Source organism: Crotalus tigris, unplaced genomic scaffold (assembly GCF_016545835.1).
Source record: "Crotalus tigris isolate CLP2741 ecotype Arizona unplaced genomic scaffold, ASM1654583v1 scf7180000024316.1084291, whole genome shotgun sequence".
Classification (NCBI taxonomy): domain Eukaryota; kingdom Metazoa; phylum Chordata; class Lepidosauria; order Squamata; family Viperidae; genus Crotalus; species Crotalus tigris.
In genome coordinates, this window is record NW_024100488.1 from 510,596 (window position 1) to 535,903 (window position 25,308).

General features: G+C 51.0%; 1 protein-coding gene across 1 annotated transcript; it reads right to left on the bottom strand.

Annotated features, from left to right (window-relative positions):
- Positions 1–881: 881 nt before the first annotated feature.
- Positions 882–23,727, bottom strand: PRKD2 (protein kinase D2). The gene is made up of 18 exons (XM_039325084.1): positions 23,382–23,727; positions 15,983–16,121; positions 15,017–15,148; positions 14,116–14,270; positions 13,228–13,429; positions 12,885–12,965; positions 12,297–12,447; positions 11,580–11,697; positions 10,955–11,032; positions 9,844–10,102; positions 9,108–9,160; positions 8,930–9,002; positions 8,253–8,359; positions 7,081–7,242; positions 6,230–6,328; positions 5,288–5,555; positions 4,429–4,514; positions 882–3,421 (listed from the first exon to the last, which is right to left on the bottom strand). The coding sequence occupies exons 1-18, from the start codon at positions 23,574–23,576 to the stop codon at positions 3,194–3,196; spliced, it is 2,586 nt and encodes an 861-aa protein (XP_039181018.1). The 5' UTR covers positions 23,577–23,727; the 3' UTR covers positions 882–3,193.
- Positions 23,728–25,308: the final 1,581 nt, after the last annotated feature.

Consider the following 25,308-nt stretch of genomic DNA (forward strand, 5'->3'; position numbering starts at 1 on the left):
GATTGCCAAGGTTGAGAAACATTGCTTTAAAGTCCAGTTAAGTTAAACCAGTGTTTCTCAACCTTGACAATTTTAAGGCATGTGGACTTCAACTCCCAGAATTCCACAGCCAGCAACGCTGTGGAATTCTGGGAGTTGAAGTCCACATGCCTTAAAATTGTCAAGGTTGAGAAACACTGAGTTAAACCTTTTGCTACCCCCCCCCCATTTCCTTTGGCCCATAGCATCCGTCAGCCTCTGTCATTGTCCCTTCACCGCTTCCTTATGATCTCCGCAAACCCATCTCAGAGTTGAGCTTCCCTTTCAAAGTTGACCACCCTCAATTCATCCCAAAATCTCCAGCTTATTATTATTTTTTTTGGCATGGTCTTCCCTCCATGCGGCACGGTTTTCAAATGCCCACCTTGCCCAAAGGCCACACAAACCAGCTTTCCAAGCGAGGGCAAATGACCAGGCCAGGCCTGGGCCAAGGCAGCTGAGCACCCCTGCAAAAATGATGGAAGGGGGGGGGGTGTCTGCCCAGCAAGTGTCCCCGACAGCAACACCATGCAAGGTGCAAACTTTAAGAAAAGAATCTTTCCAGAGACTGGAAAGTAGAATGAGAACCAAACAAGAAGCCCAGAGTCACTCGACAGGAGATGAGTGGCATATAAATTTGATAAACAGATCAATAAATAGAAGGGTAAGTAAAAAAGAAAGAAAGAAAGAAAGAAAGAAAGAAAGAAAGAAAGAAAGAAAGAAAGAAAGAAAGAAAGAAAGAAAGAAAGAAAAGAACCGGGTGGGCATTCTCCCCAGAGACCCGCTCAGTAGCAAAAGAAACAAAAGTTCTCCTGACTTCTTCAGCCAAATCTACATGCAACTCAAAGACGCTTTTTAAAATCTAGGATTTAAATGTATTTTTATATACAACACAACGTTCAGGCTATTTAAAAAAAAAAAATAGACATTTCAGGGTATAAACAATTGTCCGGGGTAAGCTGCCTCTTCAAAGCAAGCCCAGTTGCTAGGAAGTGGCCACATCAGAGACCGCCCCATATCAAAACCGACTCTTTCCCATTGACCAATCAATGGTGGTTTATTCCACAAACTCTAATGAGCAAACCAGAAATTTGGTGGTAGTTGTGAATCCAGTTAAGTGCCGGGTGGGGAGTGGGGGGGTTGGAATCAGTAAGCTTCAGCAGAAGGATGTTGGCCAAATTTAATAGCAGAAGAGGAGAGACGGACCTTTAATCTAATAAACGCCAATAGGGAGGGGCTGAAATCTTGGTGGGAAGAGGGGGGGAAATCCCATCTTGGTTTGCGTTATGCAAACAACCTCAAACCCACATATTTCTCCTTCCCAGAGAAACCCAGAGGCCTGCAAACTGCTACTGTTCTTCCAGCGAGGTGAGACTACCATTCCCATCAGCCTGGCTGGGGGCAAAAATATTTCTAGCTGACCATCATGGAAAGCTTTAGATCAGTGGTTCTCAACCTTTCTAATGCTGTGACCCCATAATACAGTTCCCCATATTGTGGTGACCCCCAAGTGGGTGTGGCCACCAATAAGAGGGAGTAGGACAGCTAGGGAAAAGGGAAAAAAATGGAGGACAGCATGGTTTGGCGACCCCCGTGAAATGGTCGTTCGACCCCAAATGGGGTCCCGACCCACAGGTTGAGAACCCCTGCTTTAGACGGAGAATTCCTGTCCCGTCAAAAAAAAATTATGGGGTTAATCCTTCACCGGATGTGCAGAGTGGGATTTGAATCTTTCAAAGAGAAATGAACCACACAGCATCTCTTCCCCCCACCTCCCCTGGGCTTTCTTCCTCTCCCTTCCGGCGCATGGATTTTGGCCAGCCCATGTGGTTTGGAGGCAAAGACGTTGGCCCACTCCACGCTGGAAGAGAAGGTAGCTTTGTCTGGTGCACAAGGAGCCAGTCTTTGGTGGCGCTGGCCTGTTTCAAACGGTCCACTTTGGAAAGCCGACGTGCCCTTGGGAGGCATAGAGGAAGGAGCAGGGATTTTGGAGGGGGGGGCTATACGAGGGGGGTCGATTTCTGTTTCTGCCTCCCTCAACGTTGAGTCCTACTTTGAAGGCTGCCTGCATGAATTTTTGCCCGCTTGACAATTCCCTCTCTGCCAGTCCGTTAAAAGCAAGATTTCTAAAGCTGGACCATTTTAAGAGGGGTGGGCTTCAACTCCCAGAATTCAGCTGGCTGGGGAATTCTGGGAGTTGAAGTCCATCCTGCTTAAAGCAGCCAAGTTTGAGGAAACACCGATTCAGCGATCAAAGAGAGCAATTCCCACTCAGATTGATTCGATCAGGGGTCTCCAAATGGGGCCACTTTAAGACTCGTGGACTTCAACTCCCAGCATTCCTCAGCCGTCGTGTTTCTGCCTGCTGCATGTTTCCGGCTGAGGAACGCTGGGAGTTGAAGTCCACGAGTCTTAAAGTGGCCCCGTTTGGAGACCCCTGGATTAGACCCCCTCTCCCCCAAAGAAACCTTCATTCAACCAGGAATCTTCATCAAAGAGAGCACCGCCATCGGTTTTGAGGCTGTTTCCACTGTGAAACAGTCCCGATTCCTCTTCCTCAACCTCCATACCTCCCCAAAGCTTCCTCTGCATCCCTGGGTGGGAGGGGACACAACCTGTAGCCCCCATCGGTCCTAGCTCAAGAAAACTGGCTACTTTTGCATGAACCTTTTTTAGCCAAACACTCAAAATGGGCTAATAAGCAACCTCGGCTCTTTTATCACTCATGGACTTCAACTCCCAGAATTCCTGAGTCAGCATAGATGACTCAGGAATTCTGGGAGTTGGAATCCATGAGTCATAAAAGAGCCAAGGTTGCCTACCCTTGGGCTAATGCAACGTGCAAAGCAAGTCCCCCATCCCAGCCCTGAAAAAGGGGAGGAGACAACGGAAGCAGGGCTCCGTCCAAGGGCCAGGTTGACTCTACCCATTGTGCACGATTACCTTGCCCCTTGTGGGTCTCCTTTAACGTGGCTCTTAGCGATGCCGACCTTCGAGCAGCCAAAACTCTCCTTGCAAAGATCTGACAGGTTCCGTTTCTTGTTTTTCCAACCTCCCGGAAAAGAGACGATGGGGGAGGTGGCGAGTGCGAATTCAGTGAGCGGCCAGGGTTGCTCCAGTCAAGGTCCTCGTCCAGTTGCGTTGCCCTTCGTCCTGCCCGCCCGGTCACAGGCCTTCAGAGGACGCTGACCCGCTCGGCTAAGCCCTGCACCTCCATCTCCTCCTCTTCTTGCTCTCTGGACTCTTCCTCCTCCCGCAGCCGGCGAACGCGCAGATGCTCCGGGTACTGCAGGCGGTGCTCCGCGGCAAACTGCTCCCAACGGGCGTCGTCGCTCTCGTGGGTTATGTAGCGCTCGAACATCCGGCTCTCCAGCTCCCGGAGGTCCAGCCAGGTCTGGTAATCCTGAACAGGAGAGGGATGGGGCGAGGGGCAGATGGAAAGAAGGCAGCAGGTTTGTGGTGGTCTTAGGGACCAGCTGGTGTCAGGCCCAGAGAACCAAGAATGACGGGTGGGTGGCCACACCGACACTCCCAGCCACATGGAGAGGGCAGAATAGGAGAGCAATCCCCACTCATTTCTAGCACTGAGGATATTGCCCAGTTGGGTAATGAAACGTCTGCAAGAAAACCAGCCAGTTCAGAGAGCACCCAGGACCCCACAGATCTCTTCCTCCTCCTCCTCCTCCTCCATCATTCCTTTCTAGCACTGATAGCTTGGTAATGAAACATCTGCAAGAAAATCACCAAGCTCAGAGAGCACCAAGGACCCTATAGTCCTCAGACCCCTCCTCCTGCCCATCTCCTCCTCTATTTTGAAAACCTTCCTCCCTTCTAGCACTGATGATGTTACCCAGTTGGGTGATAAAATGTCTGCAAGAAAACCATCAGGTTCTGAGAGCATCCAGGGCCCCACAGTTGTTGTTGTTCTTCTTCTTCTTCTTCTTCTTCTTCTTCTTCTTCTTCTTCTTCTTCTTCTTCTTCTTCTTCTTCTTCTTCTTCTTCTTCTTCTTCTTCTTCTTCTTCTTCTTCTTCTTCTTATTCTTCTTCTTCTTCTTATTCTTCTTCTTCTTATTCTTCTTCTTCTTCTTCTTCTTCTTCTTCTTCTTCTTCTTCTTCTTCTTCTTCTTCTTCTTCTTCTTCTTCTTCTTCTTCTTCTTCTTCTTCTTCTTCTTCTTCTTCTTCTCTTCTTCTTCTTCTTCTTCCTCCTCCTCCCTTCTAACACTGATGATATTGCCTACTCTGGTAATGAAACATCTGCAATAAGCCCACCCAGCACCAAAGCGCCCTCAATTCAAGACCTTTATAGTCCAAATGTACAGCGGAGATCATGGTGGGGAAAACCTGACCTAGAGTGACCCATTTGGGTCAGGAGCGATTCAACGCAGCACAGCCCCCACCTCTTCAACCGACCTGTAGCCAACTGTGGCTGAGTGATTTATCCACACTGTAACGTTTCCTCATCTTCACCTGGAGCAGGTTGTTGATCAGATCGATGGCTGAAAGGGGGCGAAAGGAGAGCCAAGCCTTAAAACCAGGATTGTTTATTAATGTCCTCAGCCATTAAATTTCTGTTGCCGCCCAACTCAACCCAGGTGAGGCTAGGTGGGGATGGGATGGATGGATGGATGGACGGAAGGAATGGAGAGAGGAAGGAAGGAAGGAAAAAAGAAAAAGAAGGAAGGAAGGAATGGAGAGGAGAGAGAAAAGGAAGGAACAGAGAGAAGGAACAGTGAAAAAAGGAATAGAGAAAGAAGGATGTAAGGAATAGTGAGGAGGAAGGAAGGAAGAGGAAAGGAAGGAATAGAGAGAGAAAGTAGGAAGGAAGGAATAGAGAGATAGAAAGGGAAGAAATAGGGAAGGAGGGAGGGAGGGAGGAAGGAAGGAAGGATCCCCAATTGGCTTTCAATCAATGCATCCTCCAATAATCCAAATCACCAGGATGAAGAAAGACATCAGACATAAATAAGACACAGCCACACAGGGCTCCATTCACGCTAGACGTTCTATTTGTGAGTCAGAATCTAACACACACACACCCCAAACTAGAAACCCAAACGTTGTGGGGGGTGTAGTTCTATTCTCTGAGCCAATATTTTTCAACCTCGGCTGCTTTAAGACGGGTGGACTTCAACGCCCAGAATTCCCCAGCCAGCTCTGCTGGCTGGGGAATTCTGGGCGTTGAAGTCCACCCGTCTTAAAGCGGCCGAGGCTGACAATCAACCCGCTGATCCTTCCACCCGCCTTTCGCCCTCTTTCCCAGGAGAGTCACCTCCAACCGAAATCTTCCGCCAGGGGTTGTGCGGATACATGAAGTCGGCGTTCTGGATCTGGTCGTTGATGTCCTCGTCCTCGTTGAACGGGAAGGTGCCGCTCAGGCTGACGTACATGATGACGCCCACCGACCACATGTCCAGAGAGCGGTTGTAGCCCTGGTTGAGCAGGACCTCGGGGGCCAGGTAGGCCGGCGTGCCCACTACCGAACGGCGGAAGGATTTCTCGCCAATGATGCGGGCGAAGCCAAAGTCACACAGCTTCACCTGCGGAGCGGAGATCAGAGGGAGGGAGGTTTAGCCGACGGGCGTGGCTGTCCAGGTGGTCCTCGACTTATGACAGCCCGTTTAGTGACCCTTACAAAGGCGCTGGAAAAAAGGGACGCAGGACCGGTTCTCACAGTTTCGACCGTGGTCACGTGATCCAAATCCAGAAAGCTTGGCAACTGGTTCACATTGAACGACGGTCGCAGCCTCCCGGGGTCACGTGATCCCCTTTTTGCAACCTTCTGACAAGCCAAGTCAATGGGGGAAGCCAGATTCACTTAACGAACAGGTGACTAATAGCAACCGCAGTGATTCACTTAACAATGGTGGCCAGAAAGGTCGTAAATTGGGGCCAAACTCACTTAAACGTCTCACTTGACGCTGTAAGTTTTGGGCTCCGTTGTCGTTAAGTCAGGCATGTCAAATTTGCGACGTATCGCGACTTTTTCCCCATTTCCGGCAATGGGGTGGGCGCGGTTTCAGCGTGACGCATCCGGCCCGGGGACCGGCAGTTTGACACGCCTGTCATAAGTCAAGGACTGCCTGTAAATCAATCAAGCTGGATTTTCACACATAAAGCTTATTTTTTACGCTTGGCACTGAAAGGCAAGGTATGATCCTGAGATTTTGGTATACAAAGGTAATAATAATAATAATAATAATAATAATACCACCTGGGGGAAAGGCTCGGCTGATGCCAGGAGGACGTTTTCAGGCTTCAGGTCGCAGTGAACGATGTTCTTGAAATGCAGATGTCGGAGGGCAACCAGGACCTTAAGGGAGAGGAAACATCCAGAAGAAACAACTTAACAAATAGAAGAAAATATTTTGTCGCTCAGGGCTGAACTGAGGGGTCCTTGGTGCTCTCTGAGCTTGGAGGTTTCCTTGCAGACGTTTCATGACCCAACTAGATTACATCTTCAGTGTTGGGTAATGAATGTTGAATTACCTAGTGCCCAGGACCCCATAGTCCTTCTCCTTCTCCTCCTCCACTCTGCAAACTCCTCTCCCTTCTAGCACTGATGATGTTACTTATGGAATGGGATAAAATGATCAGAAGCAAAGTACAGAAATTACATTTGACAGATTGGTAACTTAGAAATGGGACCAAGAAAGTGCTGTCTTTCTTTTGAGATTGCTGGAGTCGTTCTGACTCTAGAAGAGACTTGACAGGTTCCAGGTTGATCCCATTTTCCTCCCAGAGAGCCCCAAAGGGGATTTTTGCTCTTTGTTTTAAGGAACCTATAACATTCCCCTGGGAACAATCTGTAATCAAGTCATTGTTTTGAGATCAAGGCAGAAGCAATATTTTTAGTTAGGACTCTGGAGCCCTCTAGTGACAGATCCGTGCATTACATCCTTCAAGATTTGGGTGGCAGGAAGTTTAGAAAGAAAGAAAGAAAGAAAGAAAGAAAGAAAGAAAGAAAGAAAGAAAGAAAGAAAGAAAGAAAGAAAGAAAGAAAGAAAGAAAGAAAGAAAGAAAGAAAGAAAGAAAGAAAGAAAAGATCTGGAGAAGCCTTTCTACCTGGGTGATCAGGAACTTGGTCAGTCTCTCTGGGAGCCGACCCTTCTCCGAAGACAGGATCATCTCCAACATATCCCCGTGGAGCTTCTCCATCACGACAAAGACTTTCTCCGGGGTCTCAAACATGCATTCCAGGTTTACAATCCCAGGGTGCCTCAAACTCTAGGACGGGGTCAGAATGAAAAACAGGAGGCTTAACCTTAAGGCAAAGGGGCTCCCCAGCCCACCCTGCAGAGAGGATGATGGCAGGCTGGGTGCCACAAGGGAGTCAGTCGGTCGTTTCATTTTGGCGTTGACCCGCACAGCCAATATCTGTGCAGCCTGTATCAGGAGAGAACTTGGCTAGAAGAAAAACCAGCTAAAATCTCCTATCGCGATACGCCTGAAATTACAAGTTTAAGATCTTATATAGTTAAGAAACATTAATATAGTTAAGGCATCAAGGCCATCTGAATAAGGCAATCATGTCACTTAGAAGAACAGTAAAATTACCAATAGTATAGTACTATTGTAATACTAAAAAAAATAAGAGATCAACCCCGACTGCTCTTTAGAAGGCCAGATCCTGAAGTTGAAACTCAAGTCCTTTGGCCACCTAATGAGAAGGAAGGACTCACTGGAGAAGAGCCTAATGCTGGGAAAGATGGAGGGCAAGAGAAGAAGGGGACGACAGAGAATGAGATGGCTGGATGGAGTCCCTGAAGCAGGAGGTGTGAACTTAAATGGACTCCAGAATATGGTAGAGGACAGGAAGACCTGGAGGAACGTTGTCCATGGGGTCACGATGGGTCAGACACAACTTCGCAATTAACAAATACGACAAATACTAAAATCATGGGGGGGAAGTGTAATTAATAAAAATATTACGTCTAGAGAAAATGCCCTGCTTTGGTGGAGTGCTTCTCAATCTTGGTCATGTTAAGATATGTGGACTTCAACTCCCAGAATTCCTTCCTGGTTGAGGCATTCTGGGAGTTGAAGTCCACCAGTCTTAAAGAGGTCAGGTTTGGAGACCTCTGGTTTAAAACCGAAAGGTGAGAGTTCAATCACAATGTGTTTATCTATCTTGCCCACTGACTCTGGCCGCTTAATGATTAAAAACGAAATGAAATAGAAAGGAAAAGTGAGAATCCCCCAACAGGGGCGTCACCAGACTGGGTGGGACCTCTCACCTGCAGGATGGCGACCTCGTTGCGCAGTTGACTCTCCTGCTTTGTGGGGAAACGAAGCTTGTCGATGACCTTCACCGCCACATCCCGACCTGTCTTGCGGTGCTTCCCTGGCAGGGCAAGAGAGACGTTGCGGAGTCAGCTGGTTCCCACCCACCCCCTCCAGACCAGCCCCGAGTCTCCCCAGAGATGATGCTTCCTCTTGCAGGGCGTGAATCCTTGGACAAAAGGGTTGGGAGATGCCTTCAAGACTTCATCTTCCCTACGGTTGCCCTGATTGGGCTCATCCCTTGTTTTGAAGAATTGCCAAGCTTTTGATTGAGGTTAAAGGTTAGTTGTCTGGAAAGGGGGGAGGGAGAGGGAGGAGGGAGAAGGGAGGGAGAGGGCTCTCCTTCAGTTGTTGAACTTAAGTTCTCAGCACAGCAATGACAGAGACAACGAAACATGGAACGTTGCAAGATTTGAAGACCACAATTGGTCCTTTCGGAGATCTACTTCCAGGGACATTCCCACAAGCTTCGGGGTGTGCATCACAACATTGCAAGACTGGCACGGTGTAGGCTTGTGAAATGGGAACAAATCCACCCTCCATCCTCTTTTTGACCTCTGTGGCAGCTGCCATCTCGACTTTTGGACACCATTGTTCTATGACAAAACCTGGGAAAAGGAATGAGGGTTACCTCCGTAGACCACGCCAAACTGCCCGGAGCCCAGGACCTCATCGGGGAATATCTGGTAGACGGTGGCAATATCCTGCAGTTGGACAAAGAAGTCACCTATTAAGGTCACCTTCAGTGGGTGACGAGACCGAAGAACGAGACTCGGAGGAAGAAGAATGGCAGCTGGTAGGACACTCACCACGTTCTCCTGGATTTGGCTGTTGGACACAGAGATCCGCAAAGACGCTTGTCCTAGATGAGACAAGACGAAAAGATTTAACTTCCTCCATGTCTTGACTCCATCTTTGGCTCACCCGGAACTGGGCCCCCGGAAGCCACTTTGTAGGCCACGATCTATCTCCGAGGACCCCAAACCAACGAGAAGAGGCAAGGTAATACCCTTTCCCGTCAGTAGAGGGCAGTGTTGCACAAGGAGCACGCTCAGAAGGGAAACTTTGATTCACCCAGAATTGATTTCTTGGCAAGGAAACGACGAGTAGTCCTCGCTTACTGACTATTCGTTCAGCAACCGTTTGAAATGATGCTGAAAAAGGAGACTCATGACTGGTCCTCAAAGTTACGGCCACTGCAGTGTGCCCACGGTCACGTTATCGTGATCTGGGCACTTGGAAACCAATGCACCTTTATGAGGATTGCAGCATCACAAAGACACCTGGCAGAACCTCACACCCTCACAACTTCACACCCCTACAAGAAAACTCAATGGGGACGCCGGCAGGGAAGTTTGCAAGCCACAGTCCTGTGACTTTGTGCGTCATGACCTCAGGGGATCCGCTTAATGACCACACTGACATCATAAGTCAGGGCCGTTGTGAGACGTTCCACTTCACAACGGCCTCCCTTGCGGCAGTCAGTAAGTGAGGATTACCTACGCAAGCGTCACCCAGGCGCAGGTCTGTGCGTGCCGCACTTACTGTGGGGGGGCTGTCCCTGGGCCGCTGGCACCCCCTGCAGGACGACCGGCATGAAGGCTTGGCGGAGGGCCATCTCCCAGGCCTTGGCGTGTTCCAGGCTGTCTCCGCCGTGCTGCGGGTTGCTGGGGGCGCCATTCTCGCCCACGTAGTAGGTGGCGTTGGCGGTAATGATTTCGAAGCAGTGAGGATTGGCACCGGACGGCATGAGGGAAAAATCCTGAGCCGGCTCCACGGCCAGAATCTCCGACAACGGGATCTCCTGGCGGAGGTGGAAAGGCGGAAAGAAAGGAAAAAAGGAAATAATTAGCTCTTTTCCAGAGAAAGGTAGTCCTCGTTTTACGACGGGTGGCTTAGCAACCGTTCAAAGTTACGACAGAGCCCCTCCCCAAAAGCTGCTTCTGGCCTGGTTCCGAAGTTCTGACATCTGTCCAGCCCTCCCTGTGGTTGTGACCATATTTGGGGGCACTCAGCAAACGGACCTCATTTATGGCTGTTTGGGGTATCCAGTGAGATTTACAACATTTTTTTTTTTTTTGCAAAAACTGCCGTTTCTTTCCAATTCGGGGCAAAAATACCCATAGCGAACCGGGCGGGGGGGGGTTTCCGAGTGGAGGCTGTGGGAGATACTTCAGTCTGGCTCTGAGCTGGGGATGGAGTAGATGACCTCAAGCCTGCCCCTCCGCACTCTGGAATCCTCTGGTGGTTTGCTTCCTGGGCTGTGAAAGGCCAGCCCCTTCCCCTAGTCCAGGGGTAGACAGTCTCGGCTGTTTTATGACTCATGGACTTCAACTCCCAGAATTCCTGAGTCAGCATAGCATAGCATAGCATAGCATAGCATAGCATAGCATAGCATAGCATAGCATAGCATAGCATAGCATAGCATAGCATAGCTGACTCAGGAATTCTGGGAGTTGAAGTCCATGAGTTATAAAACAGCCGAGGTTGCCTACCCCTGCCCTAGTCTTCTGCTCCCTTTTTCTACCAAAAAGTTTCAGCTGAGAGAAGACACCCCCGCCTGCCCCCCAGCGAAGGGCAGAAGCTTGCTAGGACAAGGGGGTCCGGCTCCCCACTTTTGTCCCTGTCCTGGAGACCCTGAGAAGAGGAGACTCACCTTGTAATAGCGGTTGCTACTCTTGTTCTGGAAGAGGGTGAGGCACTTGCTGTCCAGCCGCCAGTAGTGGCGTTTCCGCTGCAAAGGAGGAAAAAGCAAAAAGGGTTGGGGGATCAGGAGGAGGAAGGGGCTTCTCTGGCGATGAAAGACCCCCCACTCTTGGCACAGCCTGCTATTGAAATTGAAGGTGGGTGGGCTTCAACTCCCAGAATTCCCCAGCCAGCACATGCAACAGAGTTGCCGATCACATGAGCTGGCTGGAGAATTCTGAGAGTTGAAGTCCACAAGTCTTACAAGTGGCCAAGCCTGGAGACTCCTGCTCTGAGTGGGGAATTCTGGGAGTTGAAGTCCACAAGTCTTAAAGCGGTCAAGCCTGGAGACCTCTGTTCTGAGTGGGGAATTCTGGGAGTTGAAGTCCACAAGTCTTACAAGTGGCCAAGCGTGGAGACCCCTGCTCCAGGCATTGGGGCATTCGGTCCAGCAAAGAGACCAGCCATGGTGAAGCCCTGGTGGGACACCCTCTTGCAAAGAATCCTGAACGCAGCGCTACGAAGCCTCCAAGAGATCCCTCTGCAGCGCCTCTGCTGATCCGTTCTGAGCCCCGCAGCCCCTTCCCCTCGCTCACCAGGGTGTCCTTGTTGCTGAAATGCACCATCCAGCCTTCCTTCAGGGCCGTGCTGGACTTGCGGGTGGTCTGGCGGACGGACTGGACGACTCGCATCAGGGGGATGTACCCCACGGAGCTAGGTGGACAGAGGGGGAGGGGCACAGGTCAGAGGGGTGACGGAAAAGCCCCCCCCCATGGGAAAAGGAGACCCCAATGATGGGGAGGGCTTCACTGGAAGTGCTGAAAAATCAAAATTATCAACGGCCTGGGGGGAGAGGAGGAGTCGTAATACAGGCCGTCCTGGACTTAACACTTATGCGGCAAAGTGAGGCATTCGCTAAGTGAGTTTCACCCCGTTTTATGACCTTCCTCGTCACAGTTGTTCAGTGAAGCACGGCAGTGGTTAAGTTAGTTACAGGCAATCCTCAACTTATAACAGTTTGTTTAGTGACCGTTCAAAGTTACAATGGCACTGAAAAAAAATGACACAGGGGATCCCGTGACCCTGGGGACACTGCAACCGTCGTAAATGTGAGTCGGTTGCTAAGCGCCTGAATTCCGATCCCGTGACCGCGGGGACGCTGCAACGTTCCTAAGTGTGAAAAACGGTCCTTTTTTCAGCGCCCTTGTAACTTCAAATGGTCACTAAACGAAGATTGAGTGTGTTGCAAAGCCAGACCTCCCACCTGGCCCCTGGAGCCGTGAGGAAGGAGCACCTGGGTTCCCCCCCCTCACCTCTGGGACTTCTGGAGGCTGTCCGCGTCCTCGTCCATGCGCAGCTCACTCTCCGAGTGGGATCCCGGGATGATCCCCGAATCGTCGGACTCGTCCATGAGCGAGTTCTTATCCGCCTCGCTGAGATCACTCGATTCTTCCACAGAAACATCTGGGGGAGGAAGAGGGGAGGAATCCAGGGATCCAAATCCGGCATGGGAAATCTGGTCACCCTGATTCCAACCGTGGGGATCTCCCCGCTGGATGGGATCAAAACAGTTAAAGAAGGGGCCACAGCCCTACTGGTAGTCCTCGCCTGACGACCACAAGGGGGCCGGAATTTCCTGGGCTAAGCAAGGCAGTTAAATACATCGTGCTCAACTTTATGACCTTTCTGCCACGGTCGTTAAGTGAATCGCTGCTGTTGTTAAGTAAATCACATGGTCAGAAACTGCTGGAAGGTCAGCTCTGCATTCTTTCATGCCAGTCCGGCATCCGGCGTCGCTCCTGCCCCAGCCAGCGTAAAATCACACACACATATACACACACCCTGGCCAGAGTCTCTTCCATCTTGTCCCGCCTGCAATATGAGACGTCTTTGGAACTCACCACCACCGTTAAAGGAGGTCTCTCCCAGACAGTCATTGGGCACTCGGGTCGCGCAGCGCTTGTGGCAGTTGAATTTGCAGTCTGGAGGGAGTTGGGGGGGAGGAGAGAAAGAAAAGGGGGGGCCACTTTTCAGTGACTCCAAAAAGTCCCTCACTCGCCTTCCGTCCAGGAAAAGGGCTGGCCTTTGGGGGATGTAATGCCATCAGCCGCCAGCAGAGGGAGACCAGAAATAAAACGGATTCTAGCCGGGCATTGCACCTGCAGCTGTCAGACTGCAAATATCTGGTAGCGGGGAGTTCCCCATTCGCCCTCCCATACATGTTACGGAAATGAGCCCACTCACCTTTGCACTGAAGGCCCTGGCGGAAGAGGCCTTTGAGGAGTTTCTTGCAGTACTGGCAGACGGTGGGGCGGGTGTAGGAGTGGATGAGGAAGGTGTGGGGCACCTTCACCTTGGAGAGGAAGAGCTTGTCCAGCTCAAGGGGGCGGCCGATGTAGGTGGAGGAGGTCAGGCGGCGGGGAAAGAGCTCCGTGGAACACCGACTCTGGGCCAGGAACGGGGCGGAGAAGAGGACAGGATCAGGGCAAGGACAGGACACAGAGAATGGCCAGGGAGGGAGGGAGGGAGGGAGGGAGGGAGGGAGGAAGGAAGGAAGGAAGGAAGGAAGGAAGGAAGGAAGGAAGGAAGGAAGAAGAGAAGGGAGGGAGGGAGGAAGGAAAGGAAGGGAGGGAGGAAGGAAGGGAGGGAGGGAGGGAGGGAGGGAAGGAAGGAGGGAAGGGAGGGAGGGAGGAAGGAAGGAGGGAAGGAAGAAAGGAAGAAGGGAAGGAAAAAAGGAGGGAAGGGAGGGAGGGAGGGAAGGAGGAAGGAAGGAAGAAAGATAGGAAGGAAGGAAGGAGGGAAGGGAGGGAGGGAGGGAGGGATGAGGGAGGGAGGGAGGAACAAAGGAAGGAAGGAGGAAAGGAAGGAAGGAAGGAAGGAAAAGAGGGGACTTACCCCTGGCCAAGAAAGTACATGTAGTCCTCAACTTACAACAGTTCACTTAGTGGCCATTCAAAATTACAACCGCACTGAAAAAAGTGACTTACAACTATTTTTCACACTTACGAAGGTTGCAGCATTCCCCCCCCCAGTCACGTGATCAAAATTCTAGTCCTCAAGACTCAGAAGAAACCAAGCAGAGGCCAAGCGGAGCTGCCTCAGGCCCGGTGGGGGGAGGCAGGGCTGACTCACCAGTTCGTCCGGGGCGCAGGGCAAGGATTCGGTGATTGACAGCCGCAAGGACTGTGAGTTGGCCAGCGAGGTGGACGAGAGGCGGCGTTTCCTAGCGCTGCTGCAATTGTTGGGGATGCTGAAGGCGCAGCGTTTGTGGTAGTTCAGGCCGCAACCTGTGGGGCAGGAGAGGCCACGGGGCCGGGAGGTTAGAAGAAGGCAAGGGTAATTAAAGTATTTCTTTAATAATCATTTTAAATCCTTTGCCAGTGAAATTATATTACTGTATACTGTTCACTTTGCAGGCTGAGAGGGAATTTACAACAGCTCTGCAGGGTAGGTCAATGCTCCGTTTTAGTGTTTCTTGACCTTGGCAACTTTAAGTTGTGTGGACTTAAACTCCCAGAATTCCCCAGCCAGCAATGAATTCTGGGAGTTGAAGTCCACACATTTCTTAAAATTCATTAGCTTGCCAGCTGGGGAATTCTGGGAGTTGCAGTCCACACAATTTAAAGTTGCTAAGGTTGACAAACGTTACTCCATTTCATGCATATCTTTCAAGCCTCCCTTTCTGATGTGCAGACTCTGGACATGTCCAGATGTTTCAGATCATGAAAAGACATTTCTTTTTCCCACAAGGAAAATAAAAATAAAGATTTCTACGAGGAAAGGATTGCTTGTTCTTACTACTACGGTTTCTTTCCGCCAAGGAAAATAGGAGATATAGGCGGCCATCTGATGGCCATCATGAAAAGGGGGAAAAAATCCATCTTTTAGCAACCCCAGTTCTCTACTGCGGCTTTCCCTTCACCCCTTCCCCAAATAAACCCCATTCTTCAAGCCGGTCCTGAGTGCAAATCTAGCATTCTTAGAAGTAGATAACTGCCTTTAGTTTTCTGCAGGTGTTTTTTTTTTTTCTTACCGTCACATTTGAGGCCTTGGCGGACCAAACCGAAAAGCATCTCTCCACAGTGGTCGCAGAAGGCCGGGGCCCGGTACGAGTGGACATTGAGAGCGTGCGGACGGATCTGGAAGTCCTCAAAAGTAGCCGAGGCTGCAGAAAGAAAGAGAGAGAGAGAGAGAGAGAAACAGGAGGAAAATCCAAATAACGATTGTTCTTTTCTGCACTTCACGTCAAGCACTTTGATTCCCATTTTCATGCAGGTAGCAAAACTTTTGGGTGACCCTCTTAACTGGCTGATCTCCAAACCTCAAAGTCTTTTAAATGTGTTTTTAGTTAGCAGGAGATGAGATAAGTAGCTGCCTTAACTTATCTTTTAATTTATCATTGTTTTTCCAACAATGGTTGGAAACTGAACAAAGAGAGAAGCAACCTGGAATTAAGGAGAAACTTCCTGACAGCGAGGACAATTAACCAGTGGAACAGCTGGACACCAGAAATTGTGGGCGTTCTTATCACTGAAGGTTTTTAAGAAGAGGCTGGACAGTCACTTGTCTGAAATGGTACAGGGTCTCCTGCTTAAGCAGGGGGGCTGGACTAGAAGACCTCCAAGGTCCCTTCCAGCTCTACTCTTTTATTATATCTAGCTATCTACTTGTATATATTTAACCCGTTGCTTAAATTTAGCTACTCTGGTGCAAATGATCCGATCTAAAACTAAAGGAAGGGGCTGGATTCACAAAGAAGAAGAAGGAGGAGAAGAAAGAAGAAGAGGAAGAGGAAGAGGAAGAGGAAGAAGAAGAAGAAGAAGAAGAAGAAGAAGAAGAAGAAGAAGAAGAAGAAGAAGAAGAAGAAGAAGAAGAAGAAGAAGAAGAAGAAGAAGAATTGTGGAGTCCTCTCTGAGCTGGGTGGTTTTCTTGCAGACGTTTCATGACCCAACTAGGTAACATCATCAGGAGACTGCTTTCCCTAACCGAGGCCCTTTACCTGAGAGAACCACCTCCACCAGGTCCCCCTCCTGAATGTCAGAGGCGGCTCGGACCAGTTGCAGGATGTTGGCTGTTGAGGAGTCATGTTTGAACAGCAGGATTTTATCGTAGAGGCCGTAGAATCCGCACTCGGGAAACTGCAAAAGAGAAAGATCAGCACGGATCAGATAAGTAATGGGGGGGGGGAAGGGGAAAGCCTTATAAAAACCAGGATTTTGGTACCAGGGAAAGGCAAGCCCAGGGCTTGAATGCTTCAGCGTTTGAGGGGACCCAGCCTTGCACTCTCTGACTGTACAGGTGGTCCTCATTGAACAATCACCACCGGCCATTCAGTCGTTAAGTGAACCGGTTACCAAGGCAGTTTACAAAGCAACTTCAGATTTCCTTCGCTTTGCGGACCTGTGGAGGTGTGTAAATGAGGCAGCACTTGTTGGGTAGGGAACTTTTGGCTACGAGCCTCGTTTTGGGGAACCCCGTGAAAATCCAGGATTGTATTGGTTCTGGGGGGGGGGTCCCCAAAGTATTAGCAACTAGAAGCCAATAATCAATACTTCCAGCAAATAATCCATCCTCATCAGTAAAGGCCAGTGGCCTGCCTAGATCAGGACTGGATCAGGAATCCTGGGAATTGAAGCCCACAGGGTTGTGAAATTGCCGTACAGAGAGTCCTCTGCTTACAACAGTTCACTTAGTGACCAAAGTTTATAACGACACGGAAAAAAGTAACTTATGACCAATTTGTTGCAGCATCCCCACGGTCACGTGATCAAAATTTGGACGCTTGGCCACAGTCTCATATTTATGACGGTTGCAGCCTCCCGGGGGCCACGTGATCCCCTACTGACAAGCAAAGTCAAGGGGAAAGAAGCCAGATTCGCTTAACAATGTAACAACGGCGGCAAGGAAGGTCGTAAAACGGGTCAAAATCACGTAACAACTCTCTGGCTTAGCAATGGACATTTTGGACTCAGTTGTGGTCGTAAGCCGAGGACAAGCAGTTGTTGCCCACCCCGGCTCTATAAGGCATCCTGGAAGCTCCTGGTGTGTTTTTGGGAAAACGCAAGCGGAATTTTAAAAAAAAACACCTGTCGTCCATGTAGATGGGATGTTGTTGTTGTTGTTTTTGAACCTCTCTTTTCCCACCATCACCCGGGGCTCACCCTTGGAGGCTGTGCCAGGAAGGGTGCCCGGTCAGACTCCAAACTGCACGGCTGGGGAAGGAAAGAGCTTCTTGCTTGGGGCATCCCAAAAGGCAGGGGGGCCTTCGCTGGGCTGCTTGCCAACATGGCAGGTATTTTGCACGAGGCTGTTCAAAAATGCAGGCAGGCAACCTTGGGGCTGGGGGGAGGGAGGGAGGGGAGGGGAGGCTGAGAGCTCTGCAAGGGAGGCAGGCAGGCAGGCGGAGGCCCAGGGCTGCACAGGAAGCAGGCGTGGGCCACGCAGGTAGGCGAGGCAGCCATGCGAGGCCTCTTGGCACCCGGGACGGTTATGCAAATCTCGCCTCTGATTTTGGTCCAGCTGATTTGCGACATTCCTTTGCAGGACAGATTGGCTTCCCCCAAGTCTTCCTCTTTTTTCTTCCTCTTCCTTCCTCTCTCCCTCCTTCTTTCCTGCCAGCCATCTTCTTTTCTCTTTTCTTTTCTCTCTTTCTCTCTTTTCTTTCTTTTCCTCCTTCCTTCCTTTCTTTCTGCCAGCCATCTTTTTTCTTTTCTTTCTTTTCTGCCTTTTTCCCTTCCTTCCTTCCTTCCTGCCAGCCATCTTTTCTTTTCTATTCTTTCTTTCTTTCTTTCTTTCTTTCTTTCTTTCTTTCTTTCTTTCTTTCTTTCTTTCTTTCTTTCTCTCCTTCCTTCCTGCCAGCCATCTTTTCTTTTCTATTCTTTCTTTCTTTCTTTTCCTCCTTCCTTCCTGCCAGCCATCTTTCTTTCTTTTCTTTCTTTTCTGCCTTTTTTCCTTCCCTTCCTTCCTTCCTTCCTTCCTTCCTTCCTTCCTTCCTTCCTTCCTTCCTTCCTTCCTTCCTTCCTTCTTGCCAGCCAGCCAGCCAGCTTTTCTTTTCTTTTCTTTTCTTTTAACCATCTTAGTTGTTCTTTTTTACGCTTTTTCCAACGTCTCAACATCTTTCTTGTAATGTGGTGGTGACCAAAACGGGATGCCGTATTCCAAGTGTGGCCTTATTAAGGCTTTATAATTAAGCAGTATTAATACTTTATGTGATTTTGACTGAGTTCCAGGGAAGACGACGAAAACTTTGTTTTCACCCAGAGATCAAATTTCCTCTTTCTGCACTGCACATCCAGGACCCTGCAGTGGAAGGAACGTTTTCTGCCAGGGCTGGCAGAACCACCAGCAAGGCACCCTGGGAGTTGAAGTCCCACACATCTGGGCAAGGAGATGGGCCCGCCTCGCCTCTGTCTCCAAGTGCTCCGAAATCCACCACCCCCCTCCTTAAAAATGCTACAACATCCCAGCTGGGGTGGGCAGGGGGGACGGCTTCAGGGTCTCCTATCCTATTGCACCAGCCCACTTCCCTCCACCACTGCCAGCTGCCCAGCATTCAAACATGGGTCACCCCCCCAAAAAAAAACCTATAAAAATCGAGAATAAATTTAAGGGCAGCCAAAAGCAGGCTGAGTTAAGGAAGGGGGGGGGATAAAATGCCAGTGATTCACCCAGTTGGCATCAGTTCGGCTAGACTGCATGGAGGAGGCAGACTGGAAAAACACCAAGAGGTTGCACAAATGCACAAATCATGGGATGGGGGCTGCTCCCTCGGAGCGTGGGATTGCATCAGGGTTGGGGGGGGCAGCCAGACCCCTTGCCTGCTTTTGTCCCCTTCCTAAAGGGCTATTACGGGCTTCAGAGAGGGTATATAGCAAGGGACTCCCCTCCACAGTTTGTAGTTGGAAGACACCCCATTGGAAAAACAACAACGGTGTTTCCTATCTGGTCCAGTGTTTCCAAAGGCAACAGCTGGCAGGCAGATGTGCAGCCAGGAAAACCACCAAGAACACAGGCGTTGGTCGGTTGGTTCCCTGCCTTTAGAATGGGGTGTTTCCAAGGTAGACTGCCTCTGGACGTGGAGGATCGATGGCGTTAAACAAGAGCTTCGCCCCAAGCAAAGTTGACAGCTTGACATTTGCAAGCAGCTGGCAGAGTTTGAATTTTTAGGGATGTGTTTTTCACGTTTATAAAGCAAATTTACCCGCTTCACCAATGATCATGAAAGCAGAAGCGGGGTTAGCCTTCCGAAGAAGCAATTCCCCAAAGATAAAACCTACATCTTACTCATGACACGGGGGGGGGGGCTGCTCACACTTTATCTAAACTTTTAGCGCATTGTACCACAGTGGTACCCAGTTCACCTTGCCTGCTTGAGCAGGGGGCTGGATTAGAAGACCTCCAAGGTCCCTTCCAACTCTGTTATTCGGTTGTTTTCAACCCGAGATTAGATTCCACGTCGTCCCTACGTGAAGGCACCACCTCCAAAGGAATTTGCTTGACCGCTTAAGTCCGAAAAAAAACCCCGGATTTCCTGTCTCCTGCTCAGCCACAATAAGGACTCAAGGTCATGTGGAAAATGGATGCCCAGGTGGCCGTTTCTCAGCTAAATCGGTCGTTTTGCAGGAGGCCCTTGGCTTAGGACCACAATTGGGACAGCATTTCCGTCACTAAGTAAGACGGTCATTTAGTGAGGCCCATCCGATTTTAGGACTTTTGCTGCAGTCACTAAGCAAATTGCTGCCGTTGTTAAATAAGTTGCCAAGCTTCCAAATTTTGATCACATGACCACAGGGAGGCTGCGACAGTCCTAAGTGTGAAGAACGGTCATAAGTCATTTTTTTCAGGTGGCCTTGTAACTTCGGTCACTAAACAAAAGGGTTGTAAGCCGAGGACTACCTGCAAATAACCATATTTATTGAACATCGCCCAGATTCCCACTGCGAGGGAATAACAGAGCAACAGAATTGGAAGGGATCTTGGAGGTCATTTAGTCCAACCCCCTGCTCAAGCAGGAGACCCTTACAGAATCATAGAATAATCGAGTTGGAGGGGACCTTGGAGGTCATCTAGTCCAACCCCCTGCTCAAGCAGGAGACCCTATCCCAGTTCAGACAAATGGCAGTCCAGTCTCTTCTTAAAAACCTCCGGTGATGAAGCACCCACAACTTCTGGAAGCAAGTAGTTCCACTGGTTAATTGTTCCAACTGTCAGGAAGTTCCTTTTTTAGTTCTAGCTTGATCCATTGCTGGGCGCTCTTTGAGTATGATCAACGAATAAAGCAAAATCCTTTGGGCTACTCGGAAGCAAAGCGGGCAGGGGGGGAAAAGCTGGGTGTCAGGCTGACCAAGGACATACGTGTTGCTCTTAAGAGCCGCGGCCACTCTCTCCTTGAGCCCGGAGGCATCCAAGTTTCCTCCTGACCGTTGCAGCAGCAACATCAACGGATGCAACCAGGGCGGCTTCCATCCGGGAGAAGCCCCAAAGATTATCACCCTCCAAAACGGGGGGACCATTTCCCTTTCCTGCACAGCAAGCAGCCAGGCGGGCAGGTCCCGTCTGCCGTTTCCGCTGCTTTGCTGTCACATAAAAAGCTCGCTCAGCACCGCCACCGAGGCCCCACATCACTTGTGCAGGGGAGAGGAGACAAGATGTTGCCGCCAACGACTCCAGCCACGTCTCTCTTTCTCTCACTCTCTCCCCTCCCCCCCCAGCTCTGAGTTCAGGTTCAGCATCCATCAGGGCGGTTTCTGCTCTGGCTTCTACCTGCCCTAACAATATGGATCTAACACACCTCCCCCTGGACCGGATCGAAAGCACCACCTGCAAAATGCAAGCTTCAAAGCACACAACGAACTCTGCAAGCAGCCTCTGCGACACAACGTGGCAGCCCTGGAACTTTTTTCTTTTTCTAAGTCAGCGTTGCCACTCTTTGTGTTTTTTCCCCGTTTTCATTTCGGGGTTTTCCCCAGCCCCCGATTTTATTTTCCCTTGTGGTTTCCTGAAGTCTAGGCTGTCTCCTCACTGCCATTCAGGAGGTGGCATTCGTATAGGCCCTGCCACCCTATAAACTAACACTTTAATACCACTTTACAAGGCCTTGGTAAGGCCACACTTGGAATACGGCATCCAGTTTTGGTCACCACAATGTAAAAAAGATGTTGACACTCTAGAAAGAGTGCAGAGAAGAGCAACAAAGATAATTAGGGGACTGGAGGCTAAAACATATAAGGAACAGTTGCTGGAATTGGGTATGTCTAGTTTAACGAAGGACGAGGGGGGGACATGATAGCAGTATTCCAATATCTCAGGGGCTGCCACAAAGAAGAGGGGGGGGGTCAATCTATTCTCCATAGTGCCTGAAGGCAGGACAAGAAGCAACGGGTAGAAACTAAACAAGGAAAGAAGCAGCCTAGAACTAAGGAGGAATTTCCTGACAGTTAGAACAATTAACCAGTGGAACAACCTGCCTCCAGAAGCGGTGAATGCACCAACACTGGAAGTTTTTAAGAAGAGATTGGACAGCCATTTGTCCAAAATGGTATAGGGTTTTCTGCCTGAGCAGGAGGTTGGACTATATGACCTCCAAGGTCCCTTCCAACTTTATAATTATTATTGTTGTTGTTGTTTTTGTTATTATTATTATTATTTTCAAACTTGGCGACTTGAAGTCCACCCAAGTTTGAAAAACAGCGGCATGAACTATTGTCCCCAACAGCAGCTGAATCGGGGTTCACACATTCCTTTGGGCACCTCTGCTTAAAAACTGAAGATTTTTAAGAAGAGACTGGACAGTCATTTGTCTGCAATGGCATAAGGTCTCCTGCTTGAGCAGGGGGCTGGACTAGAAGACCTCCAAAGTCCCGTCCAACTCTGTTATTCTGTGTGTGAAATCTAAACCACTGTACAGCCAGGAGGAAGACCCTTTGTCCAGCACGACAAACCTTAAGCCCCCCTCCTCTTTCTTTTGGCAAACAGACAGACCTTAAGAAGCGTTTGGAGGATTATGGGTGCTGAAGTTCCACATTTTTTGAGGCTATTTGATACTGAGAGCCAGTTTGGTCCAGTGGTTAAGGCGCCAGGCTAGAAAGTGGGGGGCCTTGAGTTCTAGTCCTGCCTTAGCCATGAAAACCAATGGAGTGACTTTGGGCCAATCACCAGGAGACGGGGAGTTCTAGTCCCGCCTTAGCCATTAAAGCTATCTGGGTGACTTTGAGCCAGTCACTCTCTCTCTTAGCCCAACCCACCTCACAGGGTTGTTGCTGTGGGGAAAACAGGAAGGTGTGTTGGATAGGTTCACCACCGTCAGTTATTTGTGAAAACAATACAGTTGAGATACAAATAAATAGGTATTTGCAGAAAGGTAGCTATGGAGGAGCCAGGAAGCAGGAACGGGTCCACCTGCCCAGCTCTCTCACCTGGTCACTCACTCAACTCTGCAGCTCTCTCTCCCAATTTCTGGTTTATTTTGCTTTTCCCTCTGCTTTTCCCTCCCCCCCCCTCCAGCCAAATCACTGACCCGGAGACCTTCGCAGCATTCCTGCCCCTTTGATCTGCCCCACACCTGCTCAGTGAGCCGAGATGGGCTTGCAAGGGAACAGAACCGGTTTTCCTGCCCAGGGCTCCACACACACACACACACACACACACACACACACACACCCGCTGCTCTTCGCCAGGCTGACCAGAGTCCCTACCAAAGAGTTGCCTGTCCAGCTCAGTGAGGGCAGGTTGTGCATGAGGCTGCCGCAACAGCCACACACCCACCTGTCTAAAAGGTGCTCCTTTTTATTATTATTATTATTTCTTGGGGTCTTTTTTTTCCTTTGCAAAGAAAAAGAGTGAGAAGTGAAACCTTTTCAAAGAAAAACAAATAGCGAGGAAGTCCATTGGCCTTTTGGAGAGAAAAAAAAGAGAGAGAGGCACCTTTGCCACAACCATCACCTGGAAACGCTCCGTAGACTCACCTGCACACCGGCCCCAAACACACCCAGGCCGGGCAAAGGGCAGCGGCTCAACCCGAGGCTCCCCGGACGGGTCTCCAGCCTCCACCGCCCGGCCCGTCTTAGGCAAAGCGCTCCGGAGCCCGGGAGCCGCCAGGAGCAGAAGCCGCCGGGCGTCCCGAGGCGAGAGGGCGGCCCGTGGGCTTCTGGGCGGCCGGCCCAGCCCGGAGGTCGCCTCCTGGAAAAAGCTACCCGCTTCCCGGGCTTCTCCGGACAGGAGCGCGGCGGTCGCGCCTGCCCGCCGCTGCCCCGCGCGGAGGGACCCCGCAGCGACCGCGGAGTCAGGGATGCTGCGCGTTCCTCTCCTGGTGGTCCCCTTTCCCCTCGGGCTGCGGGCGCTCCAGGCAGGCGCCCCTTCCCCTCCCCTCCCTCCCCTCCCGGTCCCCGCGCGGCGCCCACCTTCTGGTCCACGATGGAGCAGGCCAGCTGCTTGACGTGGGCGAGGTCGCAGGCGGCGGGCAGCAGGACGTACTCGCGGGTCAGACCGATCTGCAGCTGGAAGGAGACCCCGGCGGGGGGCGCGGCCGGCGGGATCGACTCGGGGGCGGCCGCGGAGGTGGCAGCGCCCGCGGGGGCGGCGGGCAGGGAGGCCATCCAGGCGCCCGCGGGCCCAGCTGCCTTCCCCGCCCTCTCTCCGTCTCCTTCTCTCTCTCTCTCTCTCCTTCTCTCTCTCTTTCTCTCCCTCTCTCTCTCTCCTTCTCCTTCTCTCTCTTCCTCTCCTTCTCTCTTCCTCTCCTTCTCTCTCTCTCCCTCTCCTTCTCTCTCTTCCTCTCCTTCTCTGTCTCTCTCTCTCTCTCGCTCGCTCCCTCTTTCTCTCCCTCTCCCTCCGTCCCTCTCTCCTTCTCTCTCCCTCCCTCTCTCTCCCCCTCTTTCTTTCTTTCTCTCTCCTTCCCTCTCTTTATCTCCCTGTCTCTCTCTCCCCCCCCCACCCAGGGAGAGTCTGGCTGGGGCCCTCCGGCCTCTCCAGCGACCGGGACGCGACTCCGAGGAAACGGCAGCAGCGCCCGGCCCGCCGGACAAACTTTTGTCGCTCCTCCGCTGCCGCCCCCCCCCCCGCGCGCCTTCTTTCCCCCGAGGAGGAAGTGCGTGGAGTGACAGGCGGCGCGGCCAATGGCGAGCCGCGAGGATGAAGTCACGGAGCCCGCCCCGTCTCTCCGGAGGGGAGCCGGAACGAGCCGCGCGCGCCCGCGGGGAGGAAGCGCCGCCCTGGGGCCGCGCGGGGGTCCCTTTGCACCGGCCGGGGTGGAATGGGGGACCAGGAGAGGCTGACCACCACCCCACCACCCGCTCACCAGGGTCTAGGACCTGGACTTGGAGCTGGTGGTGCCCGCGAGCATGTGCAGAGTGCAATTTCTCGCGGCCAAGCCCAATCCCGTCCCGCACCCGCGGCTGATGAAGGGATGGGTGGCGCCGTCGAGGAATTTCAATCTTCTGCTTGCTTTAGCGGGACTGGGCTCATTTTGGAAACGCACAACACAACAATAAAAGGTTATCTTATCTTATCAATTGCTCAAGTCTAACTTGCCCGCGTTAGGCACAGATCGGATGGCCGGGTTGCGAACTGAACTCGGAAACTGATTCACACGTTCCTGATTGTTTTCGTTTCCTCCCGCCCTGGCGAGAAATTCCGGTTTTGTTTTTTTTTTTTAAACTCTTGACATCTGGAGCCAAAATAACCCTGGGGGTACTCCACCTTGACTTCGGCGACCCCTCCCCAAGTCTTGGCTTCTGAGTCTCCCCTCTTTTTAAAGGGAGGGGGGCATTTGGTCCGGGTCAGACCCGGGAAGGGATCCGGTCCAGAATAGCCCCTGTCCACCGCCTGCCAGTTGGCCAAAGATTGCCTTAACACCCCACTTGGCGGGGGAGCAACGGAGAAATGCATGGGGGATGTTTGGGGGGGCAAGATTCCCTTCCCCCATCTCATCTGGACCCCCTCTCCCATAGCCCTGTTAGCAAAGGACTATAGGATTTGTAGTAAGAACCCATCTATACCCAAATACGTGAAGGAAAGTGGTACGACAGTGAGCTAGGGGAGGCGTATAAATTTAATTGGTTGATCGATCGATCGATGGATTCCTGGCTCTTGTTTAGACGCTGTAATGCCTCTACCGATGACTTGGGGCGTTTGAGACACAAAAGTCTTCCCACCAAGACTCAAAGGGAAGATGTGATCATAAGAAATCGCTCTCCAGCTCTTCTTCCCGGAATGGAAGACTTGAGTCATCCGAACGGGAACAGGTGTGGGAACTCAGGTGTGGCCTTTTAGTAGCCAGGAGACCCAGCTCCCCCTTGTCAAAAACGCCTTGGGAGACTTTGGAGACCACCC

Coding starts and splice junctions, on each gene's coding strand:
- PRKD2 (XM_039325084.1), bottom strand. CDS start 23,576: ATGGCCTCCCTGCCCGCCGCCCCCGCGGGCGCTGCCACCTCCGCGGCC. Junction 12,448..12,884: donor GACCTCCTTTAACGGTGGTG/GTGAGTTCCAAA, acceptor TTCCTCCCCCAG/ATGTTTCTGTGGAAGAATCG. Junction 10,103..10,954: donor GTAGCAACCGCTATTACAAG/GTGAGTCTCCTC, acceptor CACCTCCGCCAG/GAGATCCCGTTGTCGGAGAT.